Source organism: Mustela nigripes, chromosome 18, assembly GCF_022355385.1.
Source record: "Mustela nigripes isolate SB6536 chromosome 18, MUSNIG.SB6536, whole genome shotgun sequence".
Lineage (NCBI taxonomy): Eukaryota > Metazoa > Chordata > Mammalia > Carnivora > Mustelidae > Mustela > Mustela nigripes.
The window spans coordinates 15,249,957-15,268,927 of NC_081574.1; the positions used below are offsets into that span (position 1 = coordinate 15,249,957).

Here is an 18,971-nt window from a genome sequence, read left to right on the forward strand (position 1 = left end):
GCGAGCCTTATCTGAGAATTGAAAGAAGTCAAATGGAGCCCAGGTGCCAGGGAGTGGGGTTCCCCGTGGTGACAAACGTGGGTGATTAGAGGACTTTGCGAACCATTTAAAGGATTTGAGTCCGTGAAACAGCAGTGGGTTGGAGCTTGGAAACAAGCCGCAGATGAAAGTGGTACATCCCTACTGACTGACGTTTGCTTTGAAAACAGACCTGGTCAGGGGAAGAGGAGGAAGGGTGGGGGTGTGGGGGGTGGGATGGAAGCCTATCTTCTTATGCTTTTGTTTAAACGGAGTCTCGCGGCCTTGGTATTACACGTCAGCAAGGTTGATGCTCAGATGAGCCCCAGTTGCCTGTGAACACACAAGCAAGTGTGTTTAGTGTCACTGAAATTCAAGACAAAAGGGTCTTACCGAGGATTATAAATTGGGAAGCACAAACCGTGTCTGTTTTATTCAGTAATGTAAGCCCAGTGCATCTAGTTGGTACTTAAAAAAATATTATGGGAGTGCCCTGGGGGCTCAGTCTAAGGGACCCACGCTTGATCTCAGCTCAGGTCTTGATCCCAGGGTAGTGCATTCAAGCCCCCACTTTGGGGCTCCACACTAGATGTGGAGACCATTTAAAAAATAATATATGTTTAAAAAATATAATATATATAAATATATTTATATAGATACATTTATAAATAAAAATATATTTAAAAATATATAATGATGAAATGGAAGCAAATATTCCTTAGCTCTTGGTTTTCCTTTCCAGAACCTGTTTAATTAAAAAACATCTAAATAAATACTTGAATGTGTAATGTGGTATTTCAGAAGGAAATTCACAATTGCAGTTTGCCCTTTAACAAATACTCTTAATTCATTGTGGATTATCATTTGTTTTTTTTGTTCTTAATTTTTATCTTGCCTAGACAATTGTCCTTTCCCATCCATCCCCTTTGTGAACTAATTTTGCCAGTGACACATTTCTTGTATTCATTCAAGGTTGAGAAAAGAACTATAGGATAACATATAATGACCGTATGTGTTGTGGATTCTGAAAAACTGTTGTAATTTCCAACATCAGAGACAACGCAGTATGTTTAAATTATTTGCTCTAAACTGAAAGCGTCCTCTCCCCTTATGTAACTGATTTTTAAATATACTTTGAACTTCTCAAAAGAAAGATGTTTTTTACACAGTATTTGTACTATACTATACAGTAACAGTTTTATCATTTACAACAGATGAATGGCAATGTGACAGGTGCTGTCATACACATTTGTTCCTATTTGTGGATACATCAGCCAGAGAATCCAGGGGAAGGTTCCAGGTCATAATTTTGAATGCTATTATTCCCCTTTAGTCCCACAAAGTAGATTCTTTCCCCACATAGTTTGGGACATTGTTTTACAGTGAATGCTAATTCCCAGACTGCAAGTAATTTGGACTGAAATTTAATAATTGTCTTTCTCCTGAACTTTTTTCCCTGGATTTTTCAAAAGAAAGTAGGATTTTGCTATAAAGAAATAACCATAGTGAACCCTCTGAAGTTGTCAATATAGAGAATACCACCACAAAAAGGAACCATGCCTGTGGAAGGAGGGAAAACGGATATGGAGAGGATTGGCCTCTTCAGTGAGATGGAATATATTACTGTTGGTGATAAATATGTGTCATCATTTAATCGTAAGTATATCTGGTTTTCTTTACAGCCTAACAGTGGGTACTTACTATATGAAATTTGGGGTTTAATATTTTATTTATTTATTTATTTTAAGATTTTATTTACTTATTTGACAGATAGAGATCACAATTGGGCAGAGAGGCAGGCAGAGAGAGAGGAGGAAGCAGGCTCCCTGCTGAGCAGAGAGCCAGATGCGGGGCTCGATCCCAGGACCCTGGGATCATCACCTGAGCCAAAGGCAGAGGCTTTAACCCACTGAGCCACCCAGGTGTCCCATGGGGTTTAATATTTTTAAATGGTATTTTTTATTGTTCTGTATTTTAGAGCATTAAGTTTAAAATTGAATAAAATTGTAAAATTTCAATAGCGTTAAGAGAGAACTTAATTTTATAAGAACAGGAAGCTCCTTTCACTGGGATACCCTTCCTTTGTATATTCTCTGTCCTAGGTAATTTTACTTCTTTCTGAAGGTGCAGAATAATTTGTTTTTAGCTTATGGTTTCTCAGATGGGACACTTTCTTATGCAAGCAGTATTTACATTTACATGCCAAAAGGCCATACATGACTTGCTTTCCTGAAAAGTAAAATACTAAGTGAATAGTTAAGGGATTTTTAGAAAAGTCATAAATAATAAAGAGCTAAAGTAAATAAACATTTTAAATGACTTAGTTAAATTTTTGGTTATTCAGTGACTCCTTTGTTACAAAAAGAATACACTGACGTGAAACATCTCCAAGATATATTGTTAAATAAAAAAAAAAAATCAAGGTGCAGAATTGTTTATTATCTATTATACTAAGCATCAAAGATAGAAAAGTAAATGAAAATATTCATTGGGACATGTTTAAACATTCTCTGGAAAACAAAATACCATGATTTCCTGTGGGAGAGGAACTGGATGTACGAGTGTGGGAGGAAAATTTATTGTAAAAACATGTTATTGGATTTGGAACCATGTGAATATATTACCTTTTCAAAAATTTCAATTAAAAAACCAGTGATACAAACTCAATTTAAATAACTTGCTGATTTAAGGATTGTTTGCAGTTCAAAAAAATTTTCAAATTACCGAAGGACTTCCCAAATTGAGGGCTCCTAGATCTAAATTTCAAAAGAAGCTCTAAATGTAAATAAATAAGGCTTTTTAAAAAAAGGCTGTTATAAAAAAAGCCTTTTAAAAAAATTGCTGGGCTACTACTATTTTGTTGTATAAATATATCACATTTATTTATCTGCTCTCCTGTTGATGCACATTTGAGTAGTTACTTGTTTTTTAATATTCTGAATGAAACAGCTATGAAAATTCTTGTTCACATCTTTTAGTGAGTATAAACCTCCTGTGTGTGGAGTATATATCCAGGAGGGGAATTGTCTCAGTTTGAGGATGGAACACCTTTCAATTCAACCTAAGCCCCCAGCCCCGCCCCCAACAAGTACTTACTGATAATCTCACACAGTGTTTTCTAGTTTATGGATGGGGAAACATTGGATTAAATAATTTTCAGGGTCTTTTTCAGCTCTAAAATTCAGAGCCTATAACCAGGACCTAATTAATAAAATGGTTTAGTGGAAACCTCTTAGGTCTTATTGTGAATGTACTCTAACACGGAGCTTTCAGTGAACGTTTCGAGACAGTATTTAGAACTCAAAACTCACTGGGCCCAATCCCACAGTTTGAAACTTTTCTCAGTTATTTTTCATGTTCTTTAATTATTAGTGAGCTCAAAATTATGATATTCCTAATTTATTTTTAAAGGACCTTTTAATGAGGCTGCAAGCAAAAATAAACAGATGCTACCTGGGGGATCCAAAGAAATGTCGAATCTCCAGGCTGGTTATTTTGATCCCCATTTTGTAAGGATATTTGAAGGTGAAGGCTATGTAAGTCTGAACCAAGTGAGGAGACAGCGTATGATGGAAGAAGCCAAAAAAAATCTCGGCAAAGCCTTCCTCCCTAGTAGTGGAGATAAAAAGCCGTAAGTGTTTGGGGAAAAGTCATAGATATGTCTCCTGTCCTTTTCTCTACTCTAGCTCAAATTGTGTATTATTCTGGAGGACTTAAGAAGTATGATCCATTTTTTAAACTTTTACACTTGTTTTGGAGGTGGAGACAGTTAATATTGGGTGATACAGGTTGATAGGTAGTTCTAAGTAGATCCTCATCTCATTAGATTTTTGATTATGTCATTGCTCTCTATTAGTTCATGTAATAAAAGCCGGCTAAATAATGCAAATACATTTGTTTCAAAACCTTGAAAAAGCTATCTTGGGTCATCTGTGCCCTTTACTCTTTTTTTTTTTTTTTTTTTGCTTTGTAAAAACTTTAAAAATGTATACATAAAAATTATAAAATTAAGAGAAGCCCTTTTTTTTGATAAAGAAGATAATTTATGAAGGTGTTATTTAAAAATCATGGTGAAGATACATGCATAGAGTTTAACAGTATTTTAGTTGAGACAGTTATTAATGTGAAGGTCCATTTTTTTCTTACCTTTAAACCACTAAACAAAGAAAATCATGTAGTCTGGTGTATCATATTATATATAAGCTTTATGATATGACATTAATGCACATTCTGTAATGTGTGTAGAATTTGTGGTGAGGATTGGTTGAAGGCCAATTTTGTGCTTAATTGTCCTATTTTTTTGAGGTTAGTAAAGCTGTAATCTCCTGAATTAATGGAAACTATTTTCACTTCCTAGAGATTATGAAATTTTGTTTATATGGAACATTTAAAATAAGCATAAAAAATAAAAACATTATCTCACTAGAAAATTTGTGACTTTGGAAAATGGGGAAAATTAAAAACTAAAAACGTTGGTTGCTTTTTTCTTACCAAAGTTAGGCAAGTCAGTTCCGTTGCATTATTTTGTTCCTTTTTCAGTCATTCTTTAAATAAATTGTGATCAAATATGTATAATACAAAATTTGCTGTATTAATTTGCCTCTTTTTTTAAAAAACTGTATTTAAGATGTGGTTTAGGAAGCTACTATGGCACATTAGGTGGTCCCGTGCCATTCTTCAGTGCACAGTCAAAACCCAGAGAAAAATATGAGGCACCTGGAAAGAATTTATACACAAACCCAGGAAAGAAAGGAACTGGATATGGGTAAGATGTTTTTCATACTTTCATATAATTTGTTTTGAACTTAAATTTAAATTTCTGAATCCTAAAATCACCATTACTTAATTTCCTCCCTTAGCTATGCAAATATTACCATTGGTAAGCAGTTTTCACACTCTGCTGATTTCTATGATGCACCGAAACTAAATTATAAGGTAAAATAATCTATTTTTAACTTTCTTCAATCTTTGTTAGTTGACCTAGAGAACTCATTTGTGATCTAATTATGCATTGTTTTATTTTATCAGTGTTTGTTTTACTAGGGCAATGGTAGACTGATACTTATGATTTGTGATAATTTTACCTTTTTGATATTGATATCCATATCTTGCTATATATCTTTTCACTCTTCCCAGGATGAGCTTTTAACACCTGGTATAGTTTATCACATCGACCTTATATCTCTCTCAACTGCTATGAGACTTCAGTTAACTTGGCCTGATCAGCTATGTCCTATTTTGAGTAGAAGAGCCATGTCTCAAACCTTAGCCATATTCCCACTACACCCTGGTATCTTGTGGCTAATGCAGTAGCGGCAGTACCTGCGGCCTAGTCGAGCCATTATGATCAATGAATGCAATGCAGGAGTGATAGGGAGAGAGGAGAATGTCAAAGGAAGAGAATGGGTGAATAGTGAATACCTACAGAAAAGAGAGTGATAGGATGGGAGGAAAGTACTCTATTTAATGATAGAAATAAAAGCTAAATGTGCGCGTATATGCCTCTATACGCATTTTATATAATATTTGACTTTGAATGAAACATAGTCGCTTATATAGACAAAGCCTGTATGGGAATGAGTAGGGGAAACCTTATAAATTTTGGAGCAGTATTAACATAATTTAACAATTTCAATATAACTTAGAGGAAACTGGCATTAATGAAAAGTCAAATTCGTTTGGACATTAAACAATAGAACTTAAATGGCAACATTTTATTAGTTTTTGTTGTTGTTGTTGTTGTTTTAGGCATGCAGTTTTCAACAATTTTTCCGTGGTGACTTTAAGCAGCAGTAGGGCCACGAGATAGAAGGATAGTGGCCATTTTTGCAAAGGGGTGTGTCCAAACCCAGGAAAAGTTTTCTATTAAATTGGGCAGAACCTTGGTCATTTAACAAGCATCTTTGTTGCTATGTATGGATTATCACAAAATTATGTATAAGCTACTTTTCATCTGTAGGAATAGTAATAACATACAAATATACACAAAGCAGTTTTATCAGTGACTCAGTAGTCTTTTTTTTTAAGATTTTATTTATGTATTTGAGAGAGAGAACAAACGGGGGAGGGGAAAGGGATAAGCAGACTCCCCACTGAGCAGAGAGCCCAACTCAGGACTTGATCCCAGGTCCCTGGGATCATGACCTGAGCCGGAAGGCAGTCACCTAACCGATTGAGCCCCTTGGCCGCCCCAGTAATTAGTCTTATCCGAAACTTTATGTGCATAAAATACTTTTCTCTCCTAATAGTAAAGTTCTGCTCTTATTTTCAGAACTTATTATTTAAAAGTCAGAAATTTTATGTATTTTTTTAGAATTTTAAAGAGCTTACCCTGTTGCATTCTTGCTTGTTTCTGACAAGAAATCTGCTGTCATGCGGATTTTTGTTGTTCTTCTGTATGTACTTACTGTCCTCTCTTCTTTGGCTACTTTTAAGATTTGTATGTTACTCGTTTGAGTAATTTGATTATGATGTGCTTTGGTAGTGTTTTCATCTTGCTTCTTCTTGGAGTTTATTGAGCTTCTTGGACTTGTGGGTTTATAGTTTTCATCAAAGTTGGAATATTTTCAGCTATTATTTCTTCAGTTATTTTTTCTGTTCTTTTATCTTTCTCTTCTCTCTCAGGGACCCCTTTTACATATGCATTAGATCTCTTGAAATTGTCCCACAGATTATCAGTGCTCTGTTTGCTTTGTTTTTTGTTGTTTGTTTTACTTCTCTTTTTCCTTTTCTGTATTCCATTTTGAATTGTTTCTTTTTCTATGTCCTTAAGGTCACTAATCTATTCTTCTGCAAGATCTGGTATGCTTTCATGTGTGTATTTCTAATCTCACACATTGTGTTTTTGCTCTCCAGAAGTTCTACTTCATTGGTTTCTTAAAAAAATATATCTTATATGTCTCTATAGTTAGTATACAGTTTGATTATTGTTTCAATTTCCTTTTCTGTTAATTGTAACATCTATGTCAGTTCTTGGTTAATTTTGAATTACTGGTTTTTCTTCTTTGAGGTCATATTTTTCTACTTTGTATTATTAATGATTTTTGATTGGATGTCAGGCACTGTGACATTTACTTTGTTGAGTGCTGTATGTTTTCTTATATTATAAAAATTCTTGGGGCACCTGGGTGGCTCAGTGGGTTAAGCCTCTGCCTTCGGCTCAGGTCGTGGTCCCAGGGTCCTGGGATCGAGCCCCACATCGGGCTTTCTGCTCTGCAGGGAGCCTGCTTCCTCCTCTCTCTCTGCCTGCCTCTCTGCCTACTTGTGATCTCTGTTAGATAAATAAAGAAAAAATCTTAAAAAAAAAAAAATTCTTGGGCTTTGTTCTGGGATGCAGTGAAATGACTTGGAAACTGTTGGAATTTTTTCAGGTCTCACTTTTAAGATTTGTTAGGTGGGATAGGAGCAATGCTCAATCTAGGGCTAAGTGTCCCTGCTCCTGAGGTCACCCCTTTCTGTGTGCTCTACCCTGGGCCCTAGCAGCCATGTTTTCCAGTATAGCTGATGGAACCAGAACTGTTGCCAGCCCCGTGGTAAGAGCCAGGCACTGTTACCTCTAGTCTTTTAAGGTGGTTCTTTTTTTGCCTTTGAGTAGTTTACTCATATATAATTTTTTAAAAGATTTTTATTTACGTATTTGACAGACAGAGATCACAAGTAGGCAGAGAGTCAGGCAGAGAGAGAAAGAGAGAGAGGAGGAAGCAGACTCCCCACTGAGCAGAGAGCCCGATGTGGGACTCAGTCCCAGGACCCTGAGATCATGACCTGAGCCGAAGGCAGAGGCTTAACCCACTGAGCCACCCAGGCATCCCCTATTTACTCACATATATGTGCTGATTCGTACTCAACTGAATACTACAGTGCAGGAGTTGGTAAAACAAACACAATATTCTAGCAAAAGGTGATCTTTAAAGCATTGCTTTATGGTACCTGCATCAGCATCACCTGGGGGTGACTGACAAAACTACAGATTTGAGGATCGTCTAGCAGACCAAGAGGATCAGAAATCTTTGAGAGAAGAGCTTGTAATTTGTATTTTAAATAAATTATCAAGAATTTCCTATGAAAACTAAAATTTGAGAAACACTACCCAAAAGAATAAATTGAATGGTTATCCTTACCACTGTAGTGTGGAAGAGGTGGTATCTTTTGTATCATAGAAACAAAACATAACAAATGAATGTTTTAAAGTGAACCTAGCAGTATATATTTAAAAAATCTACATGCATGTTTTAAAATATAAAAGAAAAATTTAATCATTTTGCATCATTTGAATCATTTGTTACATAGTTTCAAACTCTGATTTACAGAAGGAGAATGAAGAACACCACCGTTTAGTTAAAGGAACACCTTTCAAGTTAAACCTTTACCCAAGGGAATATTTTGATACCAATCCTTATTCATTTGAGAAAACTTTACCACCAATTAAAAAAACAGAGAAGAAAGAATTACTTTCACACCCCTTTAAGCCCTCTTCTCCAGGTAAAAAGGTAAGTTAAAAAAATTTTAATGAGATTATTACACATTATAAAGAACTGTTGCTTCTTTCTGTCAAATCATTTTATTAGCCATGTAAATAACAAACTTCCATCTATGATTCACATTGGTATTGTGCACAGTAAGAATTGTGAAATTTATTTTAACAAAATTATGAAAAGTCACAAAGCCTGGCTAGTATAGGGAATAATGGAGTTCTTGAAATAATTATTTGTGACTTTAAGTGTATTTCAGTTTACAGTGAATTTTCTCAGTTCCTCTCTAGATCTTAGGCACAAAACCACAAAAATCCAGACCATCTTTTAGTTTGTGAAATGGTGATTAAAATGAATTCTTTCCTACTCTGCTGAGGTTTACAAGTGTGAATAAAAATAAAAATGCTTCTTATAGTTTACAAACCTTAGTATTCTGTGCATTGCCTGTTCATTTTCCCTGCAGATTTTCTACTGGGATATTTGTCTTTTTCGTATCAATTTATAAGATCTTTTAATGTGTAAATGATATTTTGTCATTTGTGTTGAAAATAATTTTTTTTAGTCTTGAACCTTTGACTTCATTTATGGTATTTTGTGCTATTCAGAAATTTGATAATTTGATGTGGTCAAATTTATCAATTCTTTGTGCTGAGTTTTATGTCATTCTCAGAATCACTTTCCTTACCACCAATATTATAGAAATATACATTTTTTATTCCTTCTATTAATGTTACACTTTTGCATTTAAATCTTCATTTGAAATATGTTTTGACATGAGCAAGGTACGGATTCAGGTTTTGTCTTTCTCAAAATCAGGGTTTTTTTTTTCCCCTCAGAGATTTTATTCATTTATTTGAGAGGAAAAGAGTGTGTGCAAGTTGGGGGAGGTCCAGAGGGACAGGGAAAGTGGACTTCTTGCTGAGCAGGGAGCTGGACTTGATCTCAGGACCTTGGGATCATGACCTGAGCTGAAGGCAGACACTTAACCGCTTAACTTACTGAGCACACAGGTGCCCCTCAAAATCCAGTTTTTAAGGCAGGGGGAAACTTTGGGGGAGGATGTGCTCTGTATCTTGATTGCAGTCATGGTTTCAAGGGCATATACAACTCTCAAAAGTCATAGAATTGTAACTTTAAATGGGTAGTTTACTGATGTGAATTAGACTTCAAGAAAATCGTTTTTTTAAAAAGACACTAATATCACTGATAGAATAATTTTTAATACCACTGCTTTGAAATGGCACCCTTGTCAAGTCAAAATTCCCATTTTCCCCTTCAATTTCTATTTTGTTTGATGTTTATTTCTATCTATACCAAGCTACTTTTAATTACATTTTGATTTAGTATGGTCTAGTTTCTTCTTGCTACTCTTTAAAAAAATTACATTGCCTATTTTCCCACATTTACTCTCTAGAACTTTGAGGTTATTTTCTAAAGATTTGGGGAGAAAGATGATGTTTGGTATTTTGCTTAAAAGTTAAATCTTCAGATTTTTGGATGTATTAGCATATTTATGATTTGAATCTTCTCATCTAGAAATAAACTACTTATAAAAACCTTTAGTACCTTGTAGAATTCTATATTTTACTTCACACAGGTTTATATACCGTGCATTTTATGTATTTTAAGGCTCTAGTCAACATGTTTTTTTCCCCATCATATATTCCCTTATGTAATTTATCTTTATAAAAACATTTGATAATTGGCTATTTCATTAAGTTTTCTTATGTTCTAATGGGTATTACTTGATTCTCTTTAGATTTTCAGATATATGATTACATTATCTGCAAATAATTTTGCTCCCTCCTTTCCAGTATTTGTAGCTCTTAAGTCATGTTCTTGTCTAATAGCGTAGGTTAGCATTGGTGGCCATCCTTTGCCTTACTCTTGAATTTACTGAATTACTTGAATTTTTTCTAGTGTTTCATGTTTATAGATGCCAAAAATAGGGATAAATCAGGAATGTATGTAGAATTATATTGAATGTTTTGGTGTAATCTACTTAGACCATTTTTTTCTCTTTTTTACTTGTTATAAGATGAATAATAATAATAGATTTCTTGGGATGAATTCCACTTACCCATGTTGTATTAATCTCTAAGTGTACTAGTTTATTTTATTTGTTAATATTTTAAGTATTTTTGCATCAATAACATTAAGTGTAACTGGTCTGTCCATTTTTTTTTGTATGCTTTGATCTATTTTGTTATGAGTAGATGTTAGCATAGATTCAAAACAATCTATATGTCCTCAGGTGGAAAACTTGAAATATTAAAATTATATCTTTTAATTTAATTTTCATGTATATTTGGCTTAGATACTGTAAGATAAAGAATGCCTTCTTAAATGGTTTATTATGATTCTGTAGAGTTTTCTTAGTAGCTATATATAATAAAGAGATTAAAATTGTGGCAAATCAGCTTAAATAGTCAAGGAAATAATTTCTTTTATGCACAGGTCAAAAAATAATTGACTTCTTTTAGTAGACTATAAAAAAGTATAAAATAGATCACATTTTCCTCTCCATTTCTGTTTCTATGTACTATTCCTTATTTTTTAAAGCTTTTATTTTTTATATCTTTTTCATCATTGACTGATATTTAATAAACTAATGTTATGTTAGCCTCCCAGTTGGACAGATCTTAGCTTTGGCCTCTTCTCTGAGCATCCTCTTGTTCTGAGCCCCCAGCTCCTTTCTGTATTAAAATATATTTGACCTAAGTCTTATTCCCTCAGTAATAGGTTCACTCCTTAACTAGATGATAGCCTGATCTGGTAAACTCTTACTAAAATGTTAATAATTGACAGGAATTTGGAATATTACCTTTTTGTAAACATTTGCATTTTAATAGAGAACTCTTGTAAATTAAAGTGTCTTGCCCCTTAAAATTGGCGGCAGGGAGACTGCTGGTATTTGAAAAGTACAGGCAAACTTAGTTTTATTGGGCTTTGATTTACTGTGCTTCACAGATACGGTTTTTTTTTGTTTTTTTTTTTTTTTTAACAAATTGCAGGTTTGTGACAATCCTGTTTGGAGCACGTCTATTGACACCATTTTCCCAACAGTATTTGCTTACTTTGTGTCTCTGTGTCACATTTTAATACTTCTTGCAATATTTTGAACTTCTTTACTATTAGTATATTTGTTGTGGTGATCTGTGATCAATGTGATCTTTGCTGTTACTATTGTCATTGTTTGTGTGGGGGGTAACAGGAATACCACCTATGTAAGACGGTGAACTTAACTGATCAGTGTCGTGTGTTCTGACTGCTCCATGGACTGGCCATTCTCCCTTGGAATTCCCCCTTCCCTGAGAACCAGCAATATTGAGATTAGGCCAATTAATAACCCTGCAATAGTGTTCATGTGAAACGAGGAGTTGCATGTGTCACTTTATTATTTTTTTTTTTTTTAGAGAGGGAGAAAGAGACAGAGTTGGAGAGAGAAGGTACAGAGGAGAGGGAATGAGAAATCTCAAGCAGACTTTCTGCTGAGTGCAGAGCCCTATGAGGGGCTCGATCTCATGAACCTGAGATCATGGCCTGAGCCAAGATCAAGAGTCGGAAGCTTAATGGACAGAGCCACCCAGGTGCCCTGCATGTCTCACTTTAAATCACATGCTAGAAATGATGAAGACATATTGAAAGCAGAGATAGGCTGAAAGGCTAGGAATGTTGTGCCAAACAGTTACTCAAGTTGTGAATGTAAAGGAACAGTTCTTGAAGGAAATTAAAAGTGCTACCCCAGTACACATAAATGATAGGAAGCAAAACCCGCTTCTTGCTGATGGAGAAAGTTTTAGTGTTTAGAAGATCAAGGCTGCCTCAACATTTCCTTATGTCAAAGCAAGGCCCCCCCTCTTTCCTATGAAGGCTGAGAGAAGTAAAGAAGCTGCAGAAGAAAAGTTGAGGCTAGCTGAAGTTGGTCCATGAGGTTTAAGGAAGGAAGCCATCTCCGTAACATAAAAGTGTAAGGTAAGGCAACAAGTGCTGATACAGCTGCAGCAAATTACAGCTAAGAAGACCTAGCTAAGAGAATTCATGATGGTGGCTACACTCAGCAACAGATTTTTAATGTAGATGAAACAGCCTTTTATTGGAAGAAGATACCATCTATGACTTCAAGAGCTGGAGAGGAGAGTTCACTGCCTGGCTTCAAAGCTACAAAGGACAGGCTGGCTCTCTTGTTAGGGGCTAACGCAGCTGGTGGCTTTAAGTTGAATCCAGTGCCCACTTAGATAACCAAAATTGTAGGGCCCTTAAGAATTATGATAAATCTACTCTGGGTTCTATAAAGGGAACAACAAAGCCTGGATGACAGCACATTTGTTTATGACAGGATTTACTGAATATTTTAAGCCTACAGTTGAGACCTACTGCTCAGAAAAAAAAAAAAAGATTCAAAATATTACTGGTTATTGACAATACCTCTGGTCACCCAAGAGTGATGGCAATATACAATGAGATTTGTTGTTTTCATGCTTGTTAACACATCTATTCAGCAGCCCATGGATCATGGAATAAATTCAACTTTCAAGTCTTATAATTTAAGAAATACGTATCATAAGGCTATAGCTGTCGTAGATAGTGACTCCTCTGATGGATCTGGGCAAAGTCATTTGAACGCCTTCTGGAAAGGATTCACCAATCTAGATGCTATTAAGAATATCGATAATTCATGGGAAGAGGTCAAAATATCAACAGTCTGGAGGTTGATTCCAACCCTCATGGATGACTTTGAGGGGTTCCAACTTCAGTGGAGGAAGGAACTGAAGATGTGGTGGAAACAGCAAGAAAACTGGAATCAGAAGAGGAGCCCAGAGATGGGACTGAACTGCTATTATCTCATGATCAGAGTTTAATGGATGAGGGGTTGCTTCTTATGTCTGAGCAAAGAAAGTAGTTTCTTAAGATGGCATCTACTCCTGATGAAGATGCTGTGAAGATTGTTGAAATGACAACAAAGGATTTAGAATATGACATAAATTTAGGTGATAAAGCAGCAGCAGAGTTTGAGAGGATCGACTCCAATTTGAAAGAGGTTCTCCGCTGTGGGTAAAACATTGTCAAGCAGGTTGCGTGTTACAAGGAAATCATTGATGAGAGGAAGAGTCCATCAATATGGCAAACTTGGTTGTCTTATTTTAAGAAATTGCCATAGCCACACTAACCTTCAGCAGTCACCACCTGGTCAGTAAGCAACCATTAGCACATCAAGGCAAGAATTTCCATCAGCAAAAATAATGATTCACTGAAAGCTCAAATGATGTTTAGTAATTTTTGCCTTTAGCAGTAAAACATTATTAAAGTAAGGTATGTGCATTGTTCTTTTTGACACTATCCTATTACACAGTTAATAGACTCTAGCATAGTGTGAATATAACTTTAAATGTACTGAGAAACCAAAAAAATCTTTAGCTTGCTTTTTGTGATATTCATTTCATTGCAGTTGTCTTGAACTGAGCCCCCAATATCTCTGAGGTATGTCTGTACAGACAACTTTCTTTAAATGTAAAACCAACTCCGTAGACAATACACAAATATATTTGAACTTCCTCAAAATCTAATTTTGTTAGAAGCAGTTTACAAAACTACATTAGATTGTCTCATTTTTATTTGTAGGCTGGTGGAATGAAAGCAGGAACATTTGACCCTTACCCTTCACATTCTGCTGACCCTTATGTGGTTAAATTGGCAACCCAGATTTCCAGCAAAGATGCTAAGATTTTTCACCCACCAGGTGGACCAAAGAGCAGACCGGTTGAAAGTATAATGACTTTGAATGTCAAAAGGTAGTAATATGTTATCTTAGCCTGTAAACTAAGAGAAATTGTTTTTGACTTTTTGATCCCTAATATCTCTTATTTATACATACTTTAAACAATGACATATCTAAGTGTCTTTGAAAATCTCAGCTCCTTTTATGTAGAGGCTCTCCCATGTAGAAGTTTCCCCATATTCTGAAATTTCTAATAGAAAAAGCCCAATTTATCTGTATAAACTATTCTGTTCATTATTTTTAAAGCAAATCTGTAGTATCATTATGAGTTGTTTGAGGCTGTTTAGATATTTATAGTTCAGTTAGCAGTACAGTTAACATTGTTTTTAAAGGGGTGTTTTTGATCTTTGTTAAATTATTATCTTTATGTGGGCTTCAGGCTCTCAGTAATTATGAGGAATTCTAATGACACTTAAGACCTCTTAAGTTTGAAATAATCTTTTTTTTTAAAGATTTTATTTATTTATTTGACAGAGAGAGATTACAAGTAGGCAGAGAGGCAGGCAGAGAGAGAGAGGAAGGAAGCAGGCTCCCCGCTGAGCAGAGAGCCTGATGCGGGACTCGATCCCAGGACCCTGAGATCATGACCTGAGCCGAAGGCAGTGGCTCAACCCACTGAGCCACCCAGGCGCCCTTGAAATAATCTTTTATGAAATCTTCTAGGAAATATTTTGGTTAGTTAAAAAAGCTATCAGCATCACTTTATAATACTTTAAAGAAAAGTATATTATTAAAGTATCTTAAAAGTTCAATTTTACCCAAGGTTTGAGCACTCTCAAAACTGAAAAAAATTCTCAGGAGTTCAAAATGTAAATTAGAGAAGGACAGTCCATCATTCCTTCTTTGTTTGTGTCCAACATCATGCATAAGTGGAAGAATTGATTTGATTACCTTTCTATCTATTCACTGAAAAAGTTTTATTACAAATTAAGCTAATTTATATATTTCTAACTTCAGTGTAACCATACACTAGATTAGGTAAAGGACACCAAATTCATAATCTTTTCTTTCATTAAAATATCTCAGTACATCTGTATCATTTGTGAGCAATGATTATAATGTAAATCTTACTCTCCTATCCCCAAAATAAGACTGCTCATCATTATTTATGTAATCTCTTGTCTAAAGGCATAATGTTCTAAGGGACTAGTTGGTGGAAATGTGAATATATAGAGTCCTTCTCTCATGTCCTTTGATCTTCATCCTTTGGCAAGCCTCTTTTCTATCAGTACTCTGCCCAGCTCTATCTACGTAATACAGAACCAGAGGGTAAAATCAGTATTTTCTTCACCACACTTACCCTCAAATAGATGTGTTTTTTTTGTGGAGGTGGGGGAGGGGGACAGTTGCAGGTTTTCCGAGTGTTCTTTTCTATCCATAGAACAGACCTGAGAAAGTTCTATGATAAATTTGCTTGTGGCAGAGAGAATAACATTGCTCTTTTGGATAATCAGAAGTTTATCTTCTGTTTAGCAATTTTGAGTTTATTGATACTTTTTATATTATTGTAAATATTATCCAAAAGCAAGTTTTAGCTTTTTTTTTTTTTTTTTTACCCCAGGTTTATTTATTTATTTAAAGATTTTATTTATTTATTTATTTTAGACGGCTTGCAAGTAGGGGGAAATGCAGAGTGAGAGGGGGAGAGAGAATCCCAAGAACACTGCACCAAGTGCAGAGCCTGATGCAGGGCTCCATCCCACAACCCCAAGATCATATGACCAGTCAAAATCAAGTCAGATGCTCAACTGACTGAATCATCCAAGCATCCCTTACCCTAATTATTTATTTGTAGGCTGGTGTCTGCTTAAGATTCTTTCTCTCTCCCTTTGGCCTCCCCTCCCCTGCCTGCCTTTCTGCTCCGCCTGCTCACATACATGCATTCTCTCTGCGCGATATTTAAAATTGGTCCTCCAAACTAATTTTTCCCTCTTAATTTATATTTTAAGTGACAATTTTTAATCTGATGAGAGAGTTTGGTTTTAGATGATTAATTTTTTATTGCAAAACTTTTTTTATAAGAATATACAGATATATTACCTACACCTAAAAAATTAAATGTGCATTTATTTTCCAATTTTAGGGCACTAAATACGAAGAACTACAAGACTGCTTCAGTACAGTCCTATTAGCATCTGGAAGACAAATAGCTTTCTAGGTTGTGACTACCAATAAATCATTATCGAGTGCTAACTATTTGCAAAAAACATAAGATATGGAACATATCTCAAACATTTAAAAGATATTTGAGCCTGAAATTCTAATATTCTTCCTTGCTTTAGTACTATTACTTAACAAATAAACAGTATTTCTTAATAATTTAATATATGGTTATTGATCTTTGTTTAGATATGTGTTCTGGGGAGAATATAATGTTTAGACCTTCCATAAAATTCTTAAGTGCTGTCTATCATTTGAAAGCTTAGTCCTAATGTTGAAGAATTGCAAGCTTGGAAATCCAGGGTGAAGGCTGGGGCTGGTGGGATGGAAAGAGCACATTAAGTTCTTACCTTGTATTTCTTCCTGGAGATATCTGAAAATTGGAATGACAGCTTCTCCCAAGTGTCACAGCCCATTAAAGCATTCTTAACATCAAAAAGAAATATGGATCCACTCCTATTGCATAGATTAATGTATACACTTTACAGAGTGAGGTAAATGTCTCCTTTTATGTAGTTTCATGCCTTCTATTTATGGCCTGTGTAGAACTTCGTATTAGCCAGTGGCAGCCCCAGGATGAGTTGGAGGAAGGGAAAATGGGGAATGCCCTTTTAGTTGAGTATCTTATAAAAATACAAAGTTACAAGGTGGATGAAGTTTGTCTTTGGTGTCCTGTCATGCGCATTTGTAGCTGTCCAAAGCTGCCTCTCCTGGAACATCTCCCTCTAGGTCTTATTCCCTTGTTCCCAGATTATCTCTTTTTCATTTGCCCTACCGCTTTAAAAAATACCTGTTCTTAAAAGATATGATTTACAGACATACTGTAATTTACAGTAAGGTCTTTATTAACAATCCTTATTCAATTGGGGGTGGTAGTGGTAGTATTTAAAAAAGGAAATTTATCTCTATTAATGTAATATATTGGGGAAGTTATTTTTGATCGACGGTGATTTCCTTAGTACGTGTCCTTTTGCCATTCTAGACTTCTCAGAGCTGGAAATCAGAATATATGAAGGCTGCAGTACTCTTCTTTTCAACCTGCTTTTTTTTTTTTTTTTCCCGGCAGGGGGGATTTATGTCAATTCAGCTGAATCTGGCTTTTAAAAGGATTACAGATGGTACAGAAAATTTTTATTGTTGTAATATGTATCTATTACACACACACATATGTATACACATACATACATACTTTGAGGGGGGAATGTCTCCAATATATATTTATTTTTATATCATTTATTTTATTTTTTAATATTTTATTTATTTATTTATTTATTTTTATATCTCATACTATTTACTTTTTTCTAAAAGAATATTTAAAATCTTTATTTCCTGTGCAAAAGACAGTGTAGATTGAACATCCTGAAGACATTATCCAGGATGTAATGTGACCCAGAGGGAATACATTTGTCTTTGGGAATAATTTCACCAGGTGCACATAACTGAATAAAAGTCATATATATTGATAAGTGTTTCTGAATAAGCCTTAAAGATGTATTAATTCTTTTGCAGTGAGGTATATATTTTTAAATTTTATTAAAATCTAAATAATTGCTCATTTACACTTTTACCTTTGTTAGCTATAACTAATTTTTATTGATGTGCCTCTAATGGCAGTACACACTTCATATAATATTCATAGATGGGAATGCTCATCTAATACCTTACTGGAGGGTGTAAGAAGCAGTATGACAGTTGGCAGAGCTTATTAAGAGTTTACATAAATGCATTGTGTCAATTTACAGAAAAGCAAACACAGAAACCAGTTATAGGAATAGTGAAGTCTGTGGAGAAACTAAGATATTTGAAATGATAACAGAGGAACACACACACACACTTGATTTAAGGGGCATAAATTAGTTAGGATGGTCACTGATTTCATTTTTTAAAATGTCACTTGTTTATTTAGAGAGAGAGTGCGCATGTGCGAGTAGAGGAGGCAAAGGGAAAGGGACAGAGAGAATCTCAAGCAGACACAGCACTGAGTGTAGAGGCCCACTCAGGGCTCCATCTCATGACCCTGAGATCATGACCTGAGCTACAATCAAGAGTTGGACACTTAACTGACTGAGCCACTGAAGTGCTGCAACCTTTTGTTATTTATATTATCTTGGTCATAGAAAAAATATGAAAAGAGTTTCAATTTATTTTATGAGGCTAATATAACTGAACAAGGATAGCTGGGAAGGAAAATAATATTTTTCACTCATTAAAAAAAAACGGAATCAAGTACTAGCCAAAGGAGTCCACATTTTAAATGATCATAAAATAAGATTGATTATTCTATGGCTATATGATAGCTTGACATTATTGGATCTATTATTATAATAATTTAATATATTAAAATGGAAAAAATACATGTTTTTCCGATAGATGCTAAAAAGCCATTTTACAAAATTAAATACCTTTTCCACTTAAAACCTCTTAGAAGGTGAGGATTAGGAAGACCCTTTCTTACTTTATAAAGGATATCTATCAGAATTGTAACTAACATTAAGCTGGAGCCATCAATAACTCTAACACTATTGGAAAATCCAGTTAATGCA

The 18,971-nt window shown here is 34.8% G+C and overlaps 1 protein-coding gene across 7 annotated transcripts in view; it reads left to right on the forward strand.

Moving 5' to 3' along the window:
- The window catches only part of CFAP96 (cilia and flagella associated protein 96), a 164,503-nt gene that overhangs the window by 1,038 nt on the left and 144,494 nt on the right, over positions 1-18,971 (forward strand). For 3 of the 7 annotated variants that reach the window (XM_059384285.1, XM_059384283.1, XM_059384286.1), the window contains exons 2-8: positions 1,491-1,674; positions 3,430-3,649; positions 4,646-4,783; positions 4,878-4,953; positions 8,328-8,507; positions 14,112-14,281; positions 16,352-16,592. In XM_059384285.1, coding sequence (XP_059240268.1) covers positions 1,575-1,674; positions 3,430-3,649; positions 4,646-4,783; positions 4,878-4,953; positions 8,328-8,507; positions 14,112-14,281; positions 16,352-16,400 — 933 coding nt within the window. In that variant the 5' untranslated portion in view covers positions 1,491-1,574 and the 3' untranslated portion in view covers positions 16,401-16,592. Of the gene's footprint in view, positions 1-1,490; positions 1,675-3,429; positions 3,650-4,645; positions 4,784-4,877; positions 4,954-8,327; positions 8,508-14,111; positions 14,282-16,351; positions 16,593-18,971 lie in introns of those variants that run through there. The other 4 variants (XM_059384287.1, XM_059384288.1, XM_059384289.1 and 1 more) reach the window with 3 other exon arrangements.